The 19,334-nt window shown below is 45.8% G+C and overlaps 1 protein-coding gene across 2 annotated transcripts in view; it reads left to right on the plus strand.

The window, feature by feature from the left end:
* Window positions 1–19,334, plus strand: part of MXD4 (MAX dimerization protein 4) — a 232,712-nt gene that overhangs the window by 140,253 nt on the left and 73,125 nt on the right. For both annotated transcript variants that reach the window (XM_069203732.1, XM_069203722.1), the window contains one exon: window positions 14,915–15,029. In XM_069203732.1, coding sequence (XP_069059833.1) covers window positions 14,915–15,029 — 115 coding nt within the window. The remainder of the gene's footprint in view (window positions 1–14,914; window positions 15,030–19,334) is intronic.

Raw genomic sequence — 19,334 nt, forward strand, 5'->3', positions numbered from 1 at the left:
GGTTATATCGATGTATTGTTTGTGTTGGCAGTCTGTATCACTGTCCTGGCCATCCTCTGAACTATATATTGTTTTTTCTGTGCCCTGAAGAAGGTGCATGACATTGGCCATGTGACACTGAAACAAATCGGCACAACATGAAAATGGCTATGAAAATAACTAGAGGACATCATCTTGAGTCACAACAGACTTATCAAGGATATGCATAGATGACTGGGGAGATGCAAAGTAGAATATGATGAAAGAGGTTATTAAGAGAAAGAAGATATCAATATCTATATTTAGATGAAACAATTATATATATAAATTAGATGAAAATATCGTATAATTGTTGATAATCAAAGAGGAAAGCAAACGTTTTATTCTGTTGGACACTGTTGATGTACATGTGTTTAAAGGCGTGTATATGTTATGTTATGAATGGGAATGTGTGTGGTATGAATGTATTCATGTTTTTCAAGATGGGGATGGCAGTGTATAATATGAGGAGACAGTGATGAAATTGAACTTTGTTGTTTGTATTATGTGATCTGTACTATGTATAACAAATATAATTGTAACTAAAAGAATTGTAAGTGATTGTATTTTGATAACGGAAACATGTCTAAATAAACGAAAATGTTTGTATATTAGAAAAGAACATTGAATGATGATATTGTGATTTTATACAGTTTAGGGAGGTCGGGTTTTTCGGGTCTTCTTTGGTTGTCCTCCTGTCCTGCTCCTTATGATTTAATCAGGGCCCCCTCATTTAAGGAATTTACATAGCAGTCTCAGTGCTGCAGTCCGAAGTTAGAGTGCTAGCTGCGCAGGAGACAGCTAGCATTAATCTAATTTTGGAGTTGAACATAGGATGCTTTTTCAGTGACCTTACTGATGAATGGTAGGTGAGTGATGCTCCCAAATCGATCTGTACCCAACTTCCAAAGGTAGGTGGGTACATTTTATTTGTTGGGAGGATTTTAACGTCTTGTGCAGAATTCTCACACAAAATTAAAAATAGCAGCAAACAAGAGTTAGGTCGGGGGGTGTCGACAAGTGCGTAACAGATAGGATGCTAATACCTTCTAACCCGAAATCATTTGCATATTGATTGATGAACCTAAAGTTCAACCTAAAATGGAATTTTTGAAGTATGTGGTCATTGTTTTTTGAGGAAAAGTGCAAGTTCCATTCCTCTTGAAGTCTACCTAATGTGTAAGGAGTGCATGGTCCCATAGAAATGTTTTTTCAGTGCGAGTCTCAAGCAGCATTGGAGTTAACAAATGGGGAATAGCTTCTAATGCTTAATGGCTAGGTATTATGGGCTCATCTCCAACTAACAAGATATACTTCATTGTGTTTCCTAATTGTCTGAATAACCCTTAAGCAGATTTACACCAACCAAATCGTAGTGCAAGCATGGAAAATAAAATCAAAATCAGAACCCAAAAACTAGTTATGTTTCCAAAAGCCAAATTTCAAAGAAAGATCAAAGGGCATTATGCAAGACAAAAAGATGAGAATCAAGTCATGAGACAGTAAAATAAAAAGCTCTAGTAGCAAGTTTTTGCCTTCTTACCTGGAAGGCCTTTAAGTCTTAGACTAGACTGGTGCCTAGAAGACCTTGAACCTCCTGAGCCAATCACTTTCTGAATAAGGCTACTATGTGCCGCCCCTGAAGTTGACCACTTTAAAAGTTAGGGATACAGCCTCACAGGGACGTTTTACATCCCAAAGTAAGCCTATGCAACCTGCATGACACATTGGGGAATGATTGTACCTTCTAGTCTCAACAAGTTGTACAGTACCACAAGAGAGGTAGAAGTGACGACTTCGTTAGCACAAGCAGTACAGACTTATGTGTGTCCAGGTAAGATGGTGCCAGGTTTAGGACCAATGTACATAGGTCAGTACCTGGAATAAGGTGACAAAGGCTAGGCAGCAGAATGAAAATGTCACTTACCCAGTGTACATCTGTTCGTGGCATCAGTCGCTGGAGATTCACATGTTCTGCATAGCTCGCAATCTGGTGTTGGGTCGGAGTGTTACAAGTTGTTTTTCTTCGAAGAAGTCTTTCGAGTCACGGGACCGAGTGACTCCTCCTTCTGTCTCCATTGCGCATGGGCATCGACTCCATCTTCGATTGTTTTCCCCGCAGAGGGTGAGGTAGGAGTTGTGTTGTAGTAATAGTGCCCATGCAATGGAGTGACTAAGTATGTACCTATTTAAGGTTAAAATAATATATATACAAATGTACAAAGTTGAAGCTAACTTCCGAACTGCTACAGGCTCCCGGGGAGGCGGGTGGGCACATGTGAATCTCCAGCGACTGATGCCACGAACAGATGTACACTGGGTAAGTGACATTTTCAGTTTGATGGCATCTGTCGCTGTAGATACACATGTTCTGCATAGACTAGTAAGCAGTTATCTCCCCAAAAGCGGTGGCTCAGCCTGTAGGAATGGAAGTGGTTTGAAATAATGTTCTTAACACGGCTTGACCTACTGTGGCTTGCTCTGCGGATAGCACGTCTACACAATAGTGCTTGGTGAACGTGTGTGGCGTAGACCATGTGGCTGCCTTACATATTTCTTGCATTGGGATGTTTCCTAGAAAGGCCATGGTAGCACCTTTTTTTCTGGTTGAGTGTGCCCTTGGTGTAATGGGCAGTTGTCGTTTTGCTTTAAGGTAGCAGATTTGGATGCATTTAACTATCCATCTGGCTATACCTTGTTTTGATATTGGGTTTCCTGCATGAGGTTTTTGGAATGCAATAAATAGTTGTTTAGTCTTTCTGATGTTTTTCGTTCTGTCAATGTAGTACATTAGTGCTCTTTTGACATCTAATGTATGTAGTGCCCTCTCAGCTACGGAATCTGGCTGTGGGAAGAACACTGGTAGTTCCACTGTTTGATTTAGGTGGAACGGTGAAATAACCTTTGGTAAAAATTTAGGATTAGTCCTTAGGACGACTTTATTTTTGTGTAGTTGTATAAAAGGTTCTTGTATTGTAAACGCCTGAATTACACTTACTCTTCTTAGAGATGTAATGGCGATGAGAAATGCAACCTTCCAGGTTAGGAACTGTATTTCGCAAGAGTGCAGGGGTTCAAAAGGTGGACCCATGAGTCTTGTTAAGACAACATTTAAGTTCCATGAAGGAACAGGTGGTGTTCTTGGTGGTATAATTCTTTTAAGGCCTTCCATGAATGCTTTAATGACTGGTATCCTATATAGGGAAGTTGAATAGGTAGTCTGCAGGTATGCAGATATTGCTGCAAGGTGTATTTTAATGGAAGAGAAGGCTAGGTTAGATTTTTGTAAGTGAAGCAAGTAACCCACTACATCCTTTGGAGTTGCGTGTAAAGGTTGGATCTGATTATGATGGCAGTAGCAAACAAACCTCTTCCATTTACTTGCATAGCAGTGCCTAGTGGACGGCCTTCTGGCTTGCTTTATGACTTCCATACATTCTTGGGTAAGTTGTAAGTGTCCGAATTCTAGGATTTCAGGAGCCAGATTGCTAGATTCAGCGATGCTGGATCTGGATGTCTGATCTGTTGGTTGTGTTGTGTTAACAGATCCGGCCTGTTGGGCAATTTGATGTGGGGTACTACTGATAGGTCTAGCAGTGTTGTGTACCAGGGTTGCCTTGCCCAATTCTGATGGATACAACTACCTGTGGATTCCTCACCTCATGAATACTCCCATGGCGCCAGCATTCGACGGAAATCTTCTTACTAGTCTCTGCACGTCGACGAGGACGTCACTGTCTCGCACGCGACGCCGTCTGACGTCATACAGGCAATAAGAGGTCCTCGACGACGTGCAGACGTCAGTTCCCTTTTTTTCTGTGCATTCGAAACGGTTATCTTCGAGGGAGCAACTGTTACTCATGCGGTTACAGTGTATATCTTGCTGCGTACTCTTTCTCTGTGGAAATAATGTCGCAGAGAAAGTCTGGATTTAAGCCTTGTCGTGAGTGTGGAGGCAAGATGTCGGTGACGGATCCTCATTCCGATTGCCTTTGGTGTTTGAGCTCCGACCATGACGTCTCGACTTGTGATTCATGTCAGCACATGAATCCGAAGGCCCTTAAAGAACGCGAGGCGAAGCTGTTTATGGCCAAGTCAAAGGAGAAGCATCACAAGAAAAAGTCTTCTCCAAGACATCGGCGTCATCGAGACTCCCGGCGCCGTAGAGAATCTCGGCGTCATTCAAGGGAGGCTCGTTCCAGGTCTCCGGATCGGCGCCGGAGAACATGGGAGGTCAGCCCCACGGTGATGCCGCATCCTTCGACGCCGTTGCTCTCTCCGGCGTCTCCAACTTCGCCTGGACAGGCGTCGGTGATTGAGGTATTGGAGCCTCAAGTGTTTTCTCCGGCGCAGACGCCGAGGCCGGCGTCGGGGTCGCCTCCGAGTCAGGCACCCCAGTATCCGGCTTTTCCCACCCCTGGAGCTGATAGTTCCGCATTCTTGAATGCGATGTATGCCATCTTCCAACAGATGGCTCCAGGGGGTGCTCCGGCTGGGCCTTTGGCCTTTTCTTTGGGTGATCCTGCGCCTCTTCGGCCGGCACCCTTTATGCCCTTTCTCCCGTTTGGGAACGTGGGCTCGGCGCCAGTGTCGGTGCCGGTGGCCGCTCCGGTGGCTTCGGAGGGATTGGCCCCAGGGATTTCCATCCCGTCGACGTCGAGATTTCGGCCTGTGACTCCGGTGGGTCCATCCGTTTCAACTGCTCTTCAGTCGGCGCCGAAGTTACCTGTGGCGCCGGATGCGGCGTCGGTGGCTTCGGAAGATCGGCGCCGATCTCCGACTTCGGCGGAGGTATTGTCGACTCCGCGGATTGAGCAACGACTGCATTCAAGGAGGCGTGCTCTCCGGGTACTAGAGGAGCAGGAGTACCAACGAGCCCTAGAGGAAGGAGAGCTAGAGGACTCGGGTGATGGGCTGCGTGGACTGGAGTCGGCCAGTGGGCTGGACACTTCCCCTGAGTGGGACCTTTCGTCCCCGGGGGAATATACCGAGGAAGCTGCTTCCTTTCATACAGTGGTACGGAAGGCAGCTAGTTTTTTGGACCTGCCTTTGCCGGTGGTGGAGGCGAAACAAAACCTTTTGACAGAGGTGTTGCATCCGGCCTCAGCCGCGGCGGAGCCTCTATTACCTTTTAATGACGCTCTGCTGGATCCGGTTTTAGAGGTGTGGAAGAAGCCGGCATCTTCCCCAGCAGTTCACAGAGCCGTGGCCAGGAGGTATCGGACGGCTCCAACTGATCCTGGTTTCCTATCTAGGCACCCTACGCCGGAGAGCTTGGTTGTGCAGGCCTCCTGTTCGTCCAAGTCAGCGCCTGGTTCTTTTCCGACGGTGCCGGGGGACAGAGATTCAAAAAAGCTGGAGGCGCAGTCGAAGAAGATTTTTTCGTCCTGCAGTCTGGCTTTAAAAGCCACCAATGCAACCTGTATCCTGGGGAGGTATATTCATGCTCTGATGGATGACATCTCCTCTTCGTTTACAGAGCTTCCCCAGGGTCTTTTGGATCTTGTCTCTGATGCCCAGGCTGCTGCGACCCAAATTATCCAGACGGGACTGGATACCACCGACTCGGTAGCCAGAGCAATGGGCACAACTGTGGTGGAAAGGAGACAGGCCTGGCTCCGTAACTCGGGCTTTTCGGCAGATGTACAGTCCACATTGTTGGATCTCCCGTTTGATGGGGACAAACTGTTTGGGGCTAAGGCTGATTCGGCCTTGGAACGGTTTAAGGAGAGCAGGGCCACGGCTAAGTCGCTGGGACTCCAAGCTCCTTCTTCCACGGCCTCTTCCAGATTCTTCAGGAGGTTTCGTGGATTTGGGCGTGGCTCTTCCTCCTCTTCCTTTCGGGGAAGATATCAGCAACCTGCCTCTTCCCATCCCTATAGATCTTTTAGGGGGAGGGGTAGGGTCCGCACCAGTGGAGCTTCTCAGCAGCACTCTGCCTCTTCCTCATCCTCTGGCGGGGTGCAGCAGGGGAAGCAGCCTTAGGCTTCCACCATTTCCCACTCACTCCTCTCCTGTAGGGGGAAGATTACAGCATTTTCTCACCAAATGGGAGACTGTTACGTCGGACACTTGGGTTCTCAGTGTTGTGGGAAAAGGCTACACCCTTCCCTTTCGGGAGTTTCCGCCCGCCCTTCGTATTGTTCACAAGAACACCTCCTGTTGCTAGAACAGGAGGTAGAAGTCCTCCTTTTAAAGGGCGCGGTGGAGTTGGTCCCGGAGCAGGAAAGGGGTCAAGGAGTTTACTCAAGGTATTTCCTGATTCCCAAGAAGGATGGTCGTTTGAGACCAATTCTGGACCTGAGGATCTTGAATTGGTTCCTCAAGCAGGAAAAGTTCAAGATGCTGACCCTAGCACAGGTGCTTTTGGCGTTGAACATGGAAGACTGGATGGTGTCTGTCGACTTGCAGGATGCTTACTTTCATATCCCGATACTCAAGTCACACAGGAAGTATCTCCGGTTTGTGGTGGGATCGCAACACTACCAGTTTGCGGTCCTTCCGTTTGGTCTTACTTCAGCACCTCGAGTCTTCACGAAGGTGATGTCGGTGGTTGCGGCAGAGCTCAGAAGGAAGGGGATAGCAGTATTCCCTTACTTGGACGATTGGTTAATCAAAGCCAAGTCCCCGGAGCTTGTGTTGCGTCATCTGCAGTCAACAACCCAGTTGTTGTTCGACCTGGGCTTTTCGGTGAACGAGCCCAAATCTCACCTAGAGCCCTCTCAGCGCCTCCTGTTCATAGGGGCAGTACTGGATACAACATTGGGTCGGGCCTTTCCTCCGCCTCAGCGGATTCAAGATATTCAGGATTTGGTTCCAATGTTTCGAAATGGAGCGGTAGTTCCAGTCCTCAAGGTCCTTCGTCTGCTCGGTCTTTTTGCCTCCTGCATTCTGTTGGTCACGCATGCTCGCTGGCACATGAGGGCTCTTCAGTGGTGCCTCCGAAGGCAGTGGTCTCAACACAGAGGGGATCTAGAGGGTACTGTCAAGATCTCCAGAGATGCTGCTGTGGATTTGAAGTGGTGGATTGCAAGCAACAATCTTTCACAAGGAAAGCCGTTCCAGCAGTCGCCACCAGTGGCCACAGTCATAACGGATGCTTCCACTCTAGGGTGGGGAGCTCATCTGGGGGATCTGGAGATCAAAGGTCTTTGGTCTCCAGAGGAACAGATTTTTCACATCAATCTGTTAGAGTTACGGGCTGTACGTCTGGCTCTCAAGGCCTTCCTCCCTTCCCTTCGTGGTCAGTCGGTACAGGTCCTAACGGACAATACTACCACGATGTGGTACATAAACAAGCAGGGAGGAGTGGGGTCGTACCTTCTCTGCAGAGAAGCTCTTCGACTATGGTCCTGGGCAAAGGACCATCGGATTTGCTTGATAGCAAACCATCTGGCCGGAGTTTTGAACGTGCGTGCGGACAGTCTCAGTCGCCACTTCTCGGCAGACCACGAGTGGCGTCTCCATCCAGATCAAGTCCGTTTAATCTTCCAGAAGTGGGGGTTTCCTCGGGTAGATCTGTTCGCCACTCGAGAGAACGCGCATTGTCCGTTGTTCTGCAGCCTTCAGTATCCGATGCAGGAAGCGTTGGGGGACGCGTTTCAAATGACCTGGTGCGGCCAGTTGCTTTACGCGTTTCCTCCCATACCCTTGATTCCTCGAGTATTGAGGAAGATTCGCCAAGACCGGGCTCTAGTAATCTTAATAGCTCCGGATTGGCCAAGGAGGGTGTGGTACTCCGACCTTCTCCAACTCTCAACGTGCCCGCCGCTCCGTCTCCCTTTCAGGGCAGACCTCCTCTCACAGTCGCAGGGGCAGGTTCTACACCCCAACCTCCAGAGTCTGCACCTACATGCCTGGAGATTGAACGGGGCAACCTGAGTTCCTTCTCTCTCCCGCCTGAGGTAGTGGATGTTATATTAGCGGCCAGGCGACACTCCACTAAATCTATCTACGCTAATAGGTGGTCTAAATTTGTTGCGTGGTGTGGAGAGAGGCAGATTGATCCCTTACATGCTCATCTATCGGACGTTTTGTCTTTTGCTCTATCTCTGGCGCAAAAATGTTGTGCAGTGGCTACCATTAAAGGTTATTTATCGGCCTTGTCAGCCTTCATATGTCTTCCAGACCAACCATCTTTATTTAAATCCCCTATTGTTATCAGATTCTTGAAAGGTCTTCTAAATCAATATCCTCCAAAGCCATTCGTTATGCCGCAATGGGATTTGTCCTTAGTCCTGACTTTCCTTATGGGGTCCCCTTTTGAACCTATGCATTCTTGCCCCTTGAGGTATTTGGTTTTAAAAACAGTCTTCCTGATAGCTATAACATCAGCAAGGAGAGTGAGTGAGTTGCAGGCCTTATCAGTAAAACCCCCTTATACAACTTTTTATGGGGATAAGGTGGTGTTGAGGACCAAGGCTGCTTTCCTCCCGAAGGTTGTTTCACCCTTCCATTTGGCTCAGGCAATTACTTTGTCCACGTTCTATCCTCCGCCTCATCCTTCCAAAGAGGAAGAAAGACTGCACCGTCTGGACCCAAAGAGAGCGTTGAGCTTCTTTATCGATAGAACAAGGGATTTCAGGCTGGAGGATCAGCTGTTTATTGGATACGTGGGCAAGAGGAGAGGAAAGGCAGTCCACAAGAGAACACTATCCAGGTGGGTTGTTCTTTGCATTAAAATATGTTACTCTTTGGCAAAGAAGGATCCTCCTGAGGGCATTAGAGCTCATTCCACCAGAGCTAAGTCGGCCACTTCGGCCTTAGCCAGAGGTGTTCCTGTGGTCGACATCTGCAAGGCCGCAACTTGGTCGTCCCTTCACACTTTTGCAAAACATTACTGTTTAGATTCTGAGGTTAGAAGGGACGGCCATTTTGCACGGTCAGTGCTGCAGGATTTCTTGGTTTGACCATTTAGGCACCCACCGCCGGGCGTGGTACTGCTTTGGGACTCTATTCATGAGGTGAGGAATCCACAGGTAGTTGTATCCATCAGAAGAACGAGTTACTTACCTTCGGTAACGACTTTTCTGGTGGATACATTAGCTACCTGTGGATTCCTCACGGTCCCACCCGCCTCCCCGTTGCCTTTATGGTCTTGCCAAGTAATCCTTGAGTGCGCTCCTCTTGGTCTTTGAGGGTGCAATAGATGTATATATAATATATTTATATATATATATGTGTATATGTGTATATATCTTTATGTATATACTTGGTGTGTGTATATATTTTAAAAGAGAGAGTTTTATATATATATATATATATATGTACATAAAAAGATTTACAGTTATTCATACAATGTGGTGTATTTTACAATATAATGGATGTTGCCTTGCTCTTTCATTGCATTGCCTGGTTGTTCTCATGCACGTAAAAAATGATTGGTACTGACGTCTGCACGTCGTCGAGGACCTCTTATTGCCTGTATGACGTCAGACGGCGTCGCGTGCGAGACAGTGACGTCCTCGTCGACGTGCAGAGACTAGTAAGAAGATTTCTGTCGAATGCTGGCGCCATGGGAGTATTCATGAGGTGAGGAATCCACAGGTAGCTAATGTATCCACCAGAAAAGTCGTTACCGAAGGTAAGTAACTCGTTCGTTAGTGCTATTAATATGAGTTTGAGTTTGTTTTGACTCAATTTGTTTACCAGATAAGGAAGGAGAGGGAGAGGAGGAAAAGCGTAGGCAAATATCCCTGACCAGTTCATCCATAGGGCATTGCCTTGGGACTGCCTGTGTGGGTATCTGGATGCGAAGTTTTGGCATTTTGCGTTCTCTTTTGTTGCAAACAAGTCTATTTGAGGTGTTCCCCAGAGTCTGAAGTAAGTGTTTAGAATTTGGGGGTGAATTTCCCATTCGTGGACCTGTTGGTGATCTCAAGAGAGATTGTCTGCAAGTTGATTCTGGATCCCTGGAATAAACTGTGCTATTAGGTGAATGTGGTTGTGAATTGCCCATCGCCATATCTTTTGTGCCAGCAGGTTCAACTGCGTTGAGTGTGTCCCCCCTTGTTTGTTTAGATAATACATTGTTGTCATGTTGTCTGTTTTGACAAGAATGTATTTGTGAGTTATAATTAGTTGGAAAGCCCTTAATGCTTGAAAAACTGCTAGCATTTCTAGGTGATTTATATGCAGTTTTGTTTGATGTACGTTCCATTGTCCTTGTATGCTGTGTTGATCGAGGTGTGCTCCCCACCCTGTCATGGAAGCATCTGTTGTTATTACGTATTGTGGCACTGGGTCTTGGAAAGGCCGCCCTTTTTTAAATTTATACTGTTTCACCATAGAAGCGAGAGGTAAGTTTGGCGGTCTATCAACACCAGATCTAGAAGTTGACCCTGTGCTTGTGACCATTGTGATGCTAGGCACTGTTGTAAGGGCCTCATGTGCAGTTTTGCGTTCGGTACAATGGCTATGCATGAGGACATCATGCCTAGGAGTTGAAATATCATCTTTGCTTGTATTGTTTGTGTTGGATACATGCGTTGTATGATCTTGTTGAAATTTTGAATTCTTTGTGGACTTGGAGTGGCTACTCCTTTTGTTGTGTCTATTATGGCTCCCAGGTATTGTTGTACTTTGCACGGCAAAATGTTGGATTTTGCAAAGTTGACGGTGAAACCTAGTTTGTAGAGGGTTTGTATGATCTGATTTTTGTGGTGTAAGCACTTTGTTAGTGAATTGGTTTTGATTAGCCAGTCGTCTAGATACGGGAATACATGTATTTGCTGCCTTCTGATGTGTGCAGCCACTACTGCTAGACATTTTGTAAAGACTCTTGGTGCGGTTGTTAAACCAAAAGGCAATACTTTGAATTGGTAATGTATTCCTTTGAATACGAACCGCAGGTATTTTCTGTGCGATTGATGTATTGGTATATGGAAATACGCGTCTTTGAGGTCTAAGGTTGTCATGTAGTCCTATAGTTTTAGCAATGGTAACACTTCTTGTAGCGTGACCATGTGAAAGTGGTCTGATTTGATGTAGGTGTTTAGTATTCTGAGGTCTAGGATTGGTCTCAGTGTTTTGTCCTTTTTTGGTATTAAGAAGTACAGTAAATAGACTCCTGTGTTTGTTTGTGTGTTTGGTACTAATTCGATTGCATTCTTTTGCAATAGTGCTTGAACTTCTATTTCCAGAAGTTCGGAATGTTGTTTTGATAAATTCTGTGCTTTTGGTGGTATGTTTGGAGGGAATTTTAGGAATTCTATGCAATAACCATGTTGGATAATTGCTAAGACCCAAGTGTCTGTAATTATTTCCTCCCATGCTTTGTAATAATGACCTATTCTTCCCCCCACTGGTGTTGTGTGGAGGGGGTGAGTGACATCTGAGTCACTGCTTGGTTGTAGGGGTTTTGGGGCTTTGAAATTTTCCTCTATTCCTAGGGAATTGCCCTCCTCTGTATTGGCCCCGAAAGCCTCCCCTGTACTGTCTCTGGTAGCTGGACGGTGTTGCCTGCGAGGTGCTGGCTTGTGTGGCCTGACCCCGAAACCCCCCTCTAAAGGGTGTCTTGCGGAAGGTGCTGTAGGTTCCTCTGCTCTGCGGGGAGTAGAGTGCGCCCATGGCTTTAGCAGTGTCAGTGTCTTTTTTTAGTTTTTCGATTGCCGAGTCCACTTCTGGTCCGAACAGTTGTTTTTCGTTGAATGGCATATTGAGCACTGCCTGCTGTATCTCTGGTTTGAACCCAGACGTTCTTAGCCATGCGTGCCTTCTAATGGTCACAGATGTATTAATTGTTCTTGCAGCTGTGTCTGCTGTGTCCATAGAGGATCGTATCTGGTTATTTGATATGTTCTGTCCTTCCTCAACCACCTGCTTTGCCCTCTTTTGTAGTTCCTTGGGTAGATGCTCGATGAGGTGTTGCATCTCATCCCAATGGGCTCTGTCATAGCGCGTAAGTAGTGCTTGAGAGTTAGCGATGCGCCACTGGTTTGCAGCTTGTACTGCGACTCTTTTCCCAGCTGCATCGAACTTGCGGCTCTCTTTATCTGGGGGTGGTGCATCCCCAGATGTGTGGGAGTTGGCTCTTTTCCGAGCTGCTCCTACTACGACGGAATCTGGTGGCAGCTGTGTGGTGATGAAAACAGGGTCTGTAGGAGGTGCCTTATATTTCTTTTCCACCCTTGGCGTTATTGCCCTACTTTCGACCGGCTCCTTGAAGATTTCCTTTGCGTGCCGAAGCATACCTGGCAGCATAGGCAGGCTTTGGTAGGAGCTGTGGGTGGAGGAGAGGGTGTTGAATAAAAAGTCATCCTCGACTTGTTCTGAGTGGAGGTTTACGTTGTGGAATTGTGCCGCTCTAGCCACCACTTGAGAATATGCTGTGCTGTCTTCTGGTGGTGAGGGCTTTGTTGGATATGCCTCCGGACTGTTGTCCGACACTGGGGCGTCATATAAGTCCCAAGCGTCTTGATCTTGGTCACCTTGGCTCATGGTGGTGTGAGCCGGGGAATGTGATGGAGTTTGTGCTGGTGAGACGTTAATTACAGGTGGAGGAGAGGGTGGCGGAGTCACCTTTTTCACCATTTTTGTTTGTGGCGCCTGGTCTGTTTGAAACTCCAGTCTCCTTTTTCTCCTAATAGGGGGAAGGGTGCTTATTTTTCCTGTTCCCTGCTGTATGAAAATACGTGTTTGCGTATGGTCCACTTCGGTGGATTGCAGCTCTTCCTCAAACCTATGCTTTCGCATCTGAGAGGACAGTGATTGCTCCTCTGTATAAGAGCCTGGACCTGGGTCGGTTACGGGTTGTTTCGGCACCAAAACCCTGTCTGTATCTTTTTTCGGCTCCGAGGTGGCTTTTTTCTTTTTTGGAGTCGAAACCTCTCGGCGTCGATCTTCGTTGGTGCCGCTGTCTCGGCGTCGAGCCGTTTCTACACCGCTATCTCGGTGTCGTTGCTTTTCTCCAGCACTTTCTCGATCCCGAGAAGGCTGCGTGCCGGTGTCTCGACCGGAGTCGGACGATCTCGGCACTGTTTGGGCCTTTTTCGGTGCCGATGGTCGGTCACCGAATTTATGGGTGGAGCCATGGCCTGGTGGCAGTGGCGTCCCCTGGGCCTTGTCACTTTTCTTATGTGTTGTTTTCGACGTCTTACTCACGGTTCTTTGATCGTCGAATTCCTCGGAGTCCGATTCGTGGATCGAAAAGGTTTCTTCTTCCTCTTGTTCCTCGAACTCTCGGTGCGCTGTCGGCGTGGACGCCATCTGAAGTCTCCTGGCTCGACGGTCACGGAGTGTCTTTCGGGACCGGAACGCGCGACAGGCCTCGCAAGTCTCCTCACTGTGCTCAGGTGACAGGCACAGGTTACAGACCAAATGTTGGTCTGTATACGGGTATTTGTTGTGGCATTTGGGACAAAAACGGAACGGGGTCCGTTCCATCGGCGTTGTTCGACACGCGGTCGGGCCGACCAGGCCCCGACGGGGGATCGAAAACTACCCCGAAGGGCACCGGAGCGCGTCGATCTTCGATGCGGTGTTGAATCTAACTACGCCGATCCCGAACGCAACAATACCGACGAAAATCTTCCGATATTTACTAACTTTCCGTTCCGAAACTCGGAGCGACAGGAACACGTCCGAACCCGATGGCGGAAAGAAAACAATCGAAGATGGAGTCGACGCCCATGCGCAATGGAGACAGAAGGAGGAGTCACTCTGTCCCGTGACTCGAAAGACTTCTTCGAAGAAAAACAACTTGTAACACTCCGACCCAACACCAGATGGCGAGCTATGCAGAACATGTGTATCTACAGCGACAGATGCCATTGAACATAAAGTTACCTTTGATGGCAAGTAGGGACTGCTCTATATTTTAGCAGACGGGATACTCCGTCACAAGCTGACAGATATCCCATCTGCCACATTACAAGTGCCATGTGATGTAAAGCACTTGTAATACGGTGGGCAGAATATCCGTAACGTTTGCGACAGAGTATCCTGTGTGCTGGAATATAAATCAGGCCCTCAGTGTGAAGATTCACCTTCAGACAGTACTGAGTCATCAGTTTCTTAGGAACCCCCTGCAGTATCCTGAGTTGTTATGTTCTTAATTGATGGCACTAAGTGATAGCTTGTGTGTCATCTGCTTGCTGTTGTAAGGAGAGGCCAGCTGGTCCACCACGATCTCTAGGAGCTGCGGGTACCACTTGAATAACTTGAATACAGCTATGGAGATGGACCAGACACAGAATCTTCCCACTGATCCTAACCCCATGTTGAGTTAAACATGCTTTTTAACAGTCCAAATTTGATAACTGTAGTTGCATGTCCCAATGGATTGATCAAGATGTGTTTTTTAACTGAGATTTGTTTCAGCCAATCGTTTTTCTGGAACTAATACAAGCTAAGATTGTGTATCAAAAAATGCATACAGAATGGAGGATGCTTGAGCATAAGTGGACCAGAGTGACTGGGCTGTACTTAGCTTTCTTAGGGCGATCGAGTTTTACTTATTTGCAAACCCCACATATAAATCAATTTCTTACCCTAATGGGGCTCAAGATTCTTACCGTGTTTATCTCTTGACCCTACATCAGTTGGGTGTCTTTATTTCTAGAACATATACTTTAGTTCTTTGGAGAGTTGAGAGGCAGTATGTGCCCAGGAGTGAGGCAGTGGACTCAGTTTAAGCGACTGTTTAGGTTGAGTCTTCTACTAAGACTACAAAACGAGCCACAGTTTGATGTATTGGAAAGCCTCTGTTGCTTTCCAACATAGATAATGTACAAAAACAGTGTTTCGATATTGAATATAATCAGAATTTGAAACATTACAAAGACATTTCAAACTTAAGTCCTTTTTTATAAATTACTGCATATTAGTTTTGGGAGTTTATTTTCTCTTCATATGTGTTTTTTTTTATTATAACGTCTTTTCAATGTCCTTGTTACAGACGAGCTAAGCTCCGGCTGTATCTGGAGCAGTTGAAGCAGCTTGTGCCACTTGGACCAGATAGCACTAGACATACCACTTTAAGTCTCTTGAAAAGAGCGAAAATGCACATTAAGGTAAGATGACTGCCTTCGTAATGAGTTTTAAAATGTGCCCTACAAAATAAAGACATTTCAGACCAGTTTTCTTATTATTCGTGATTGTAAAAGCTGTTCTAACTGGCACAGAATACAACATAGTTCCAAGCTGCTATTTCTGATTGCGCATTACTTCTGTGCTAGAAATTGACTTTGCGTTTCTATTGAGTATGCTGTGGGCATGGTCAGTATGTTATCTAAAGGAACATGAGACGGCCCAGACCTGAAGAAAGGCTAGGCGGTTTATGAAAAGTTCATAATATACAAGTGAAATGTGGTGGAAGTGAATATTGACACAGAGGAGGTGGGAGAGGGAGTATTCAGGAGAAGGGGTATTTAGACGTATAATAGGCGGCTAGACCACAGGGAGCATTAGAAAAGCAGCCGGGTTTTTGCACGGAACACAGATGGAGAGCTTTCTGTGTAGCAGATAGTCAGACATACAGGAACATTGATCTGATATGTGAGGAGTGTACAGAGAACTTGCATTAACAGGGCTGCTGCTCAATGTGCGTGACCCTTCGCATGCTACCTCGTGTTTTGTAAAATTGCAGGAATCCTATAACCCTATCCAAATCATTTATTGTGACATTGTGTTCTTCATATATGATTGCATTCACCTTTGTGGTAGTGCTAGGGTATTTACATTATGAAAAACGCCTTCACTCAAGTCACTACTCAGTTCTCCTGTGTCCCTTTCTAGCTCAGCGTGGATGTCACTGCGCTAATCCTATGCTTAAAATGCTAGACAAACGTTTGAGGTGGTGTTGTAGGGAGCTCTATCTATGAGCTGCTCTCCACCAGAACTGAGTTCCCTGAAAGGGCATTGAATGAATATATATATATATAAAACAGTAAACGTGGTGTTTAATTTATATTCCCTTAGCTGCATCATAAAAATTATTTTGGTATTATTTACATGTATGTTCCAGGAAATAAATATTTGACTCTTGATCAAATGTTTTCAATGCTGATAAATGTATTAATCTGTGTTTAGTGTTTAACATGCTTACGTTTGTTACGTTTGGCCGTCTTCTTCAACAGTTCAACCCCATTCAATAGTTTTGTACTGATATTCTTTCACAAATAGGTAGAGCTTGTACAATATCCGAAACCCTGTCTCTAACCCCTTTACTGTGCCTAGGAGGTGCCATTGCAGAGCTTTATGAAGAGTAGATTCCATTTATGATTATTTTTTAAAATTTATTTTTAATGGCTTTTTAACACAAAATAACTCACATAACATTTGTGCGTTAGACATATCTCAACAGAGTAACTTGGGGGAGACAGACCATCCCATCCAGGGCCACACCAAGCATTCTCCAGTCATTTGTTTACATATTTTAATAGGAATACCAACATCCAGTCCAGTCAGTAGGCCTGAATATCGACTTTAAACGGGAAAAAAAGGATGGCGTCATGTGAATTTCGGTAAGAGGACACCATTCCGACATTAAGTTTGAGCTCTAGCGCGATGTGCCAGGGGTGTGCGTGACATCTAGACTGCCTATTGCATCTCCTGCTGCACCAGGGGCGTTGTCCAGCGCGGTGCAGGGCTCTCTGCCAGCCAGTGCTTGCAACATACCGCTCCACTACTCTAAATCACGCTCCACATTGTCATCCCTGTGTACTCTATGCAGTCTACTCTCTTCAGCCTCTGCCCATTCCAGGTAGTCCACCCTCCACCTAGTCAGTCTTGATCTCCTGGTACTGGCCCAGTGTATGGCTAGCCTCCGACGCGCAAGCCCCAACCCCAGCTTTGGATACTTCTTACCTTTTCGCCTTGCTTGGGTATCAGTAATAGACGCAACATACAGTGGCGGACCGAAAGCTCCACACTGTGCACTTCCGTCTGCATCTCTTCCCACAATTGCCCAACCAGCGGACAGTCCCAAGCCACATGGCTAAAGTCTGCTGGGGTATTTACGCTCCTAGCACAAGCAGCTGAGCGCGGCGAATATGCTCTATGTAGACGTTGTGGGGTAAAGTAGGCTCTGTGCATAAAGTAAAATTGCACTAGCTTGAAACGGTCATTACTGGCCACCTCTCGTACCTGCGATAGGGCCCTGAGCCATTCTCCATTCACGAGGGGATCTCAACTACATTATTCCTTGCTGCCCTGTACTTATTATTATTAAAACACGTTTATTTAGTTTGAAGTTCCATTCCTATGTTGTTAGTTTAGGTGATTAAAGCAAGACTGGATCGATTATATTTATCAGTAGTTTGATCTCTTTTGCTCTGATTAATACTTCTACTAAGACTAGGAAGGAAGTCACAGATTGAAATATTAGAAAGGATTTGATTTTTGCTCCTGAGATTTACAAGTTTGAGTCTGTTATCTGCAGTTATAGTGGGGTCTGGTGCCTGTTTCTTCCATAGATTCACATGCTTTTGACGTCTTCCTTACCTAATACGTTGGCACTTTAACACTAATGACTGGGCATGTGAATGCATTGTATTTTGCTAACTTGGTCCTACAGACTTGGCTGAATTAACACCCTCCCCTTTTTAGGAGGTGCCCATCGTTATGATTCTTTCAACTACATAAGGATTTCACAGCACTGCTTTTTGTGCTACATTTTCAAAGTATTCTATAGCACGCACACTGTATTTAAATCATTTAAAAAAATCAAAGATGAGGCCAAATGCTTAATTTTTTTTTATAGTAATCGGCAATCTATGACTCATTCATCAGGAACTGGAACATTACACATTATGTGGAAAGGGAGAGAATCAGTTGACTAAAATAAAACTCTTTAGCTGTAAATGAAAGTTTATTATGAAATTTACAAAGATGGTCACAATTTAAGAGAGAATTCTACAGTGCTAAAAAGGTTAGGCCAGTAGATTGTAGTGTGAAAGCCTCCTCCTAGTCAGTTTTCTCACTTTCCCATTAAGCATTAACCTTTAACATCCGACATTTGGCACTTCTCTGCCAAGTAAGTGGCCTGGCCAAAAAAAGGCAACCAGTGTATGTGGTTTGATCAAGTTTATGAATTAGTGATATATCTTACCGCAGAACATGAAAGGTATTATAACAAAGGAAGTCAAAACAAAACAGCTTTTTTAGCAGTCAGCCATGTGAGACCCATACAACAGAGTGAATCTCCGCAGAATAGGATTCTTTTAACGGTATAAGTAAGGTCTACTAATATAACCATGACCTACATGTCTACATGTGACAGTGGAGGCTATTGGCACCAACTTAATGCAACCAAAATTCATGTATTGTTATGGTCAAGGATGCATCAAGGCTCAGTGGCACTGATAATCATAATTTTGCAGCATGAATTTTATGGATTCAAGTGCTGTCCATTATGCCACCAGCTAGTGGTTGGCTCTGGAAATCTTTTGTATAATAGTAGTCCTTCCTCTCTGTTTTTTGTTTTGTTGGGCACAACAGTTCTACCATTTAGTGTCTAACCCAGCCTCCTCTAACATCATACGCCTGCCCCGAAAGCTTCCACGGGTGGTCGCCATCTTCAGGTTCTTTTTTTCCACCTTTGGGCCTGGAAGCATCGCTGAAGGCTCTTCACCCATCGACAATAAGGACATTTCATTGAAAGTTCATCAGGAGACTGGAGAAGAAAACATCAGATTTAGAGTCACCAATAGTCCAAACACGGGGAACACTGAAAATTGTCTGGGCAGGGGCCCCCTGTTCTATGTGACATGGAACATACACTGTTTTGCTTCTGCCCCAGGTGTCTCCACAAGTTTGCACTAAAGGATAGCCATCAAGTGTGTAACCTCTGTCTTCCGTTAGATCACCAAACCGATGACTGCGACGCCTGTGTAGTGTTTTAACCAAAGACTCTGAAGGTGAGAGAAAAAAAGTGGCAGGGAAATCACACCATACAGGACCAGAAAGAAACTCCATTACTTAGAGACCTGGGGATGGATGGATGGATTGGAGGAGGGGGAGTAGTAGTGGGCGCAGGAGTAGTAGTAGGAGCAGTAGTAGGAAGAGGAGTAGGAGGGGCACTTAGTAGTAGGTGGAGTAGGACTAATAGTAGGAAGAGGAGGAAGAGTAGTAGTAGGAGTATGAGAAGGTGTAGGAGTAGTAGAAGGAGGAGTAATAAGAGGAGTAGTCTGAGATGTAGAGATGTGAGTCATCTTTGTCAAAAAAGAGCTTCAAAAGTCGAAGGAGAAAATACCTCAGGTAATGCCAGAGAAGCATGCCGGAGGTGAGTCTCATTCAACAGACTCTAAATCAGTAAAAACTGCCTCAACCTCCAAGGTTTCATCGACCAAGAGCAAGCAGAAGTCAAAAGAACTCCT

This window comes from Pleurodeles waltl, chromosome 1_2, assembly GCF_031143425.1.
Source record: "Pleurodeles waltl isolate 20211129_DDA chromosome 1_2, aPleWal1.hap1.20221129, whole genome shotgun sequence".
Lineage (NCBI taxonomy): Eukaryota > Metazoa > Chordata > Amphibia > Caudata > Salamandridae > Pleurodeles > Pleurodeles waltl.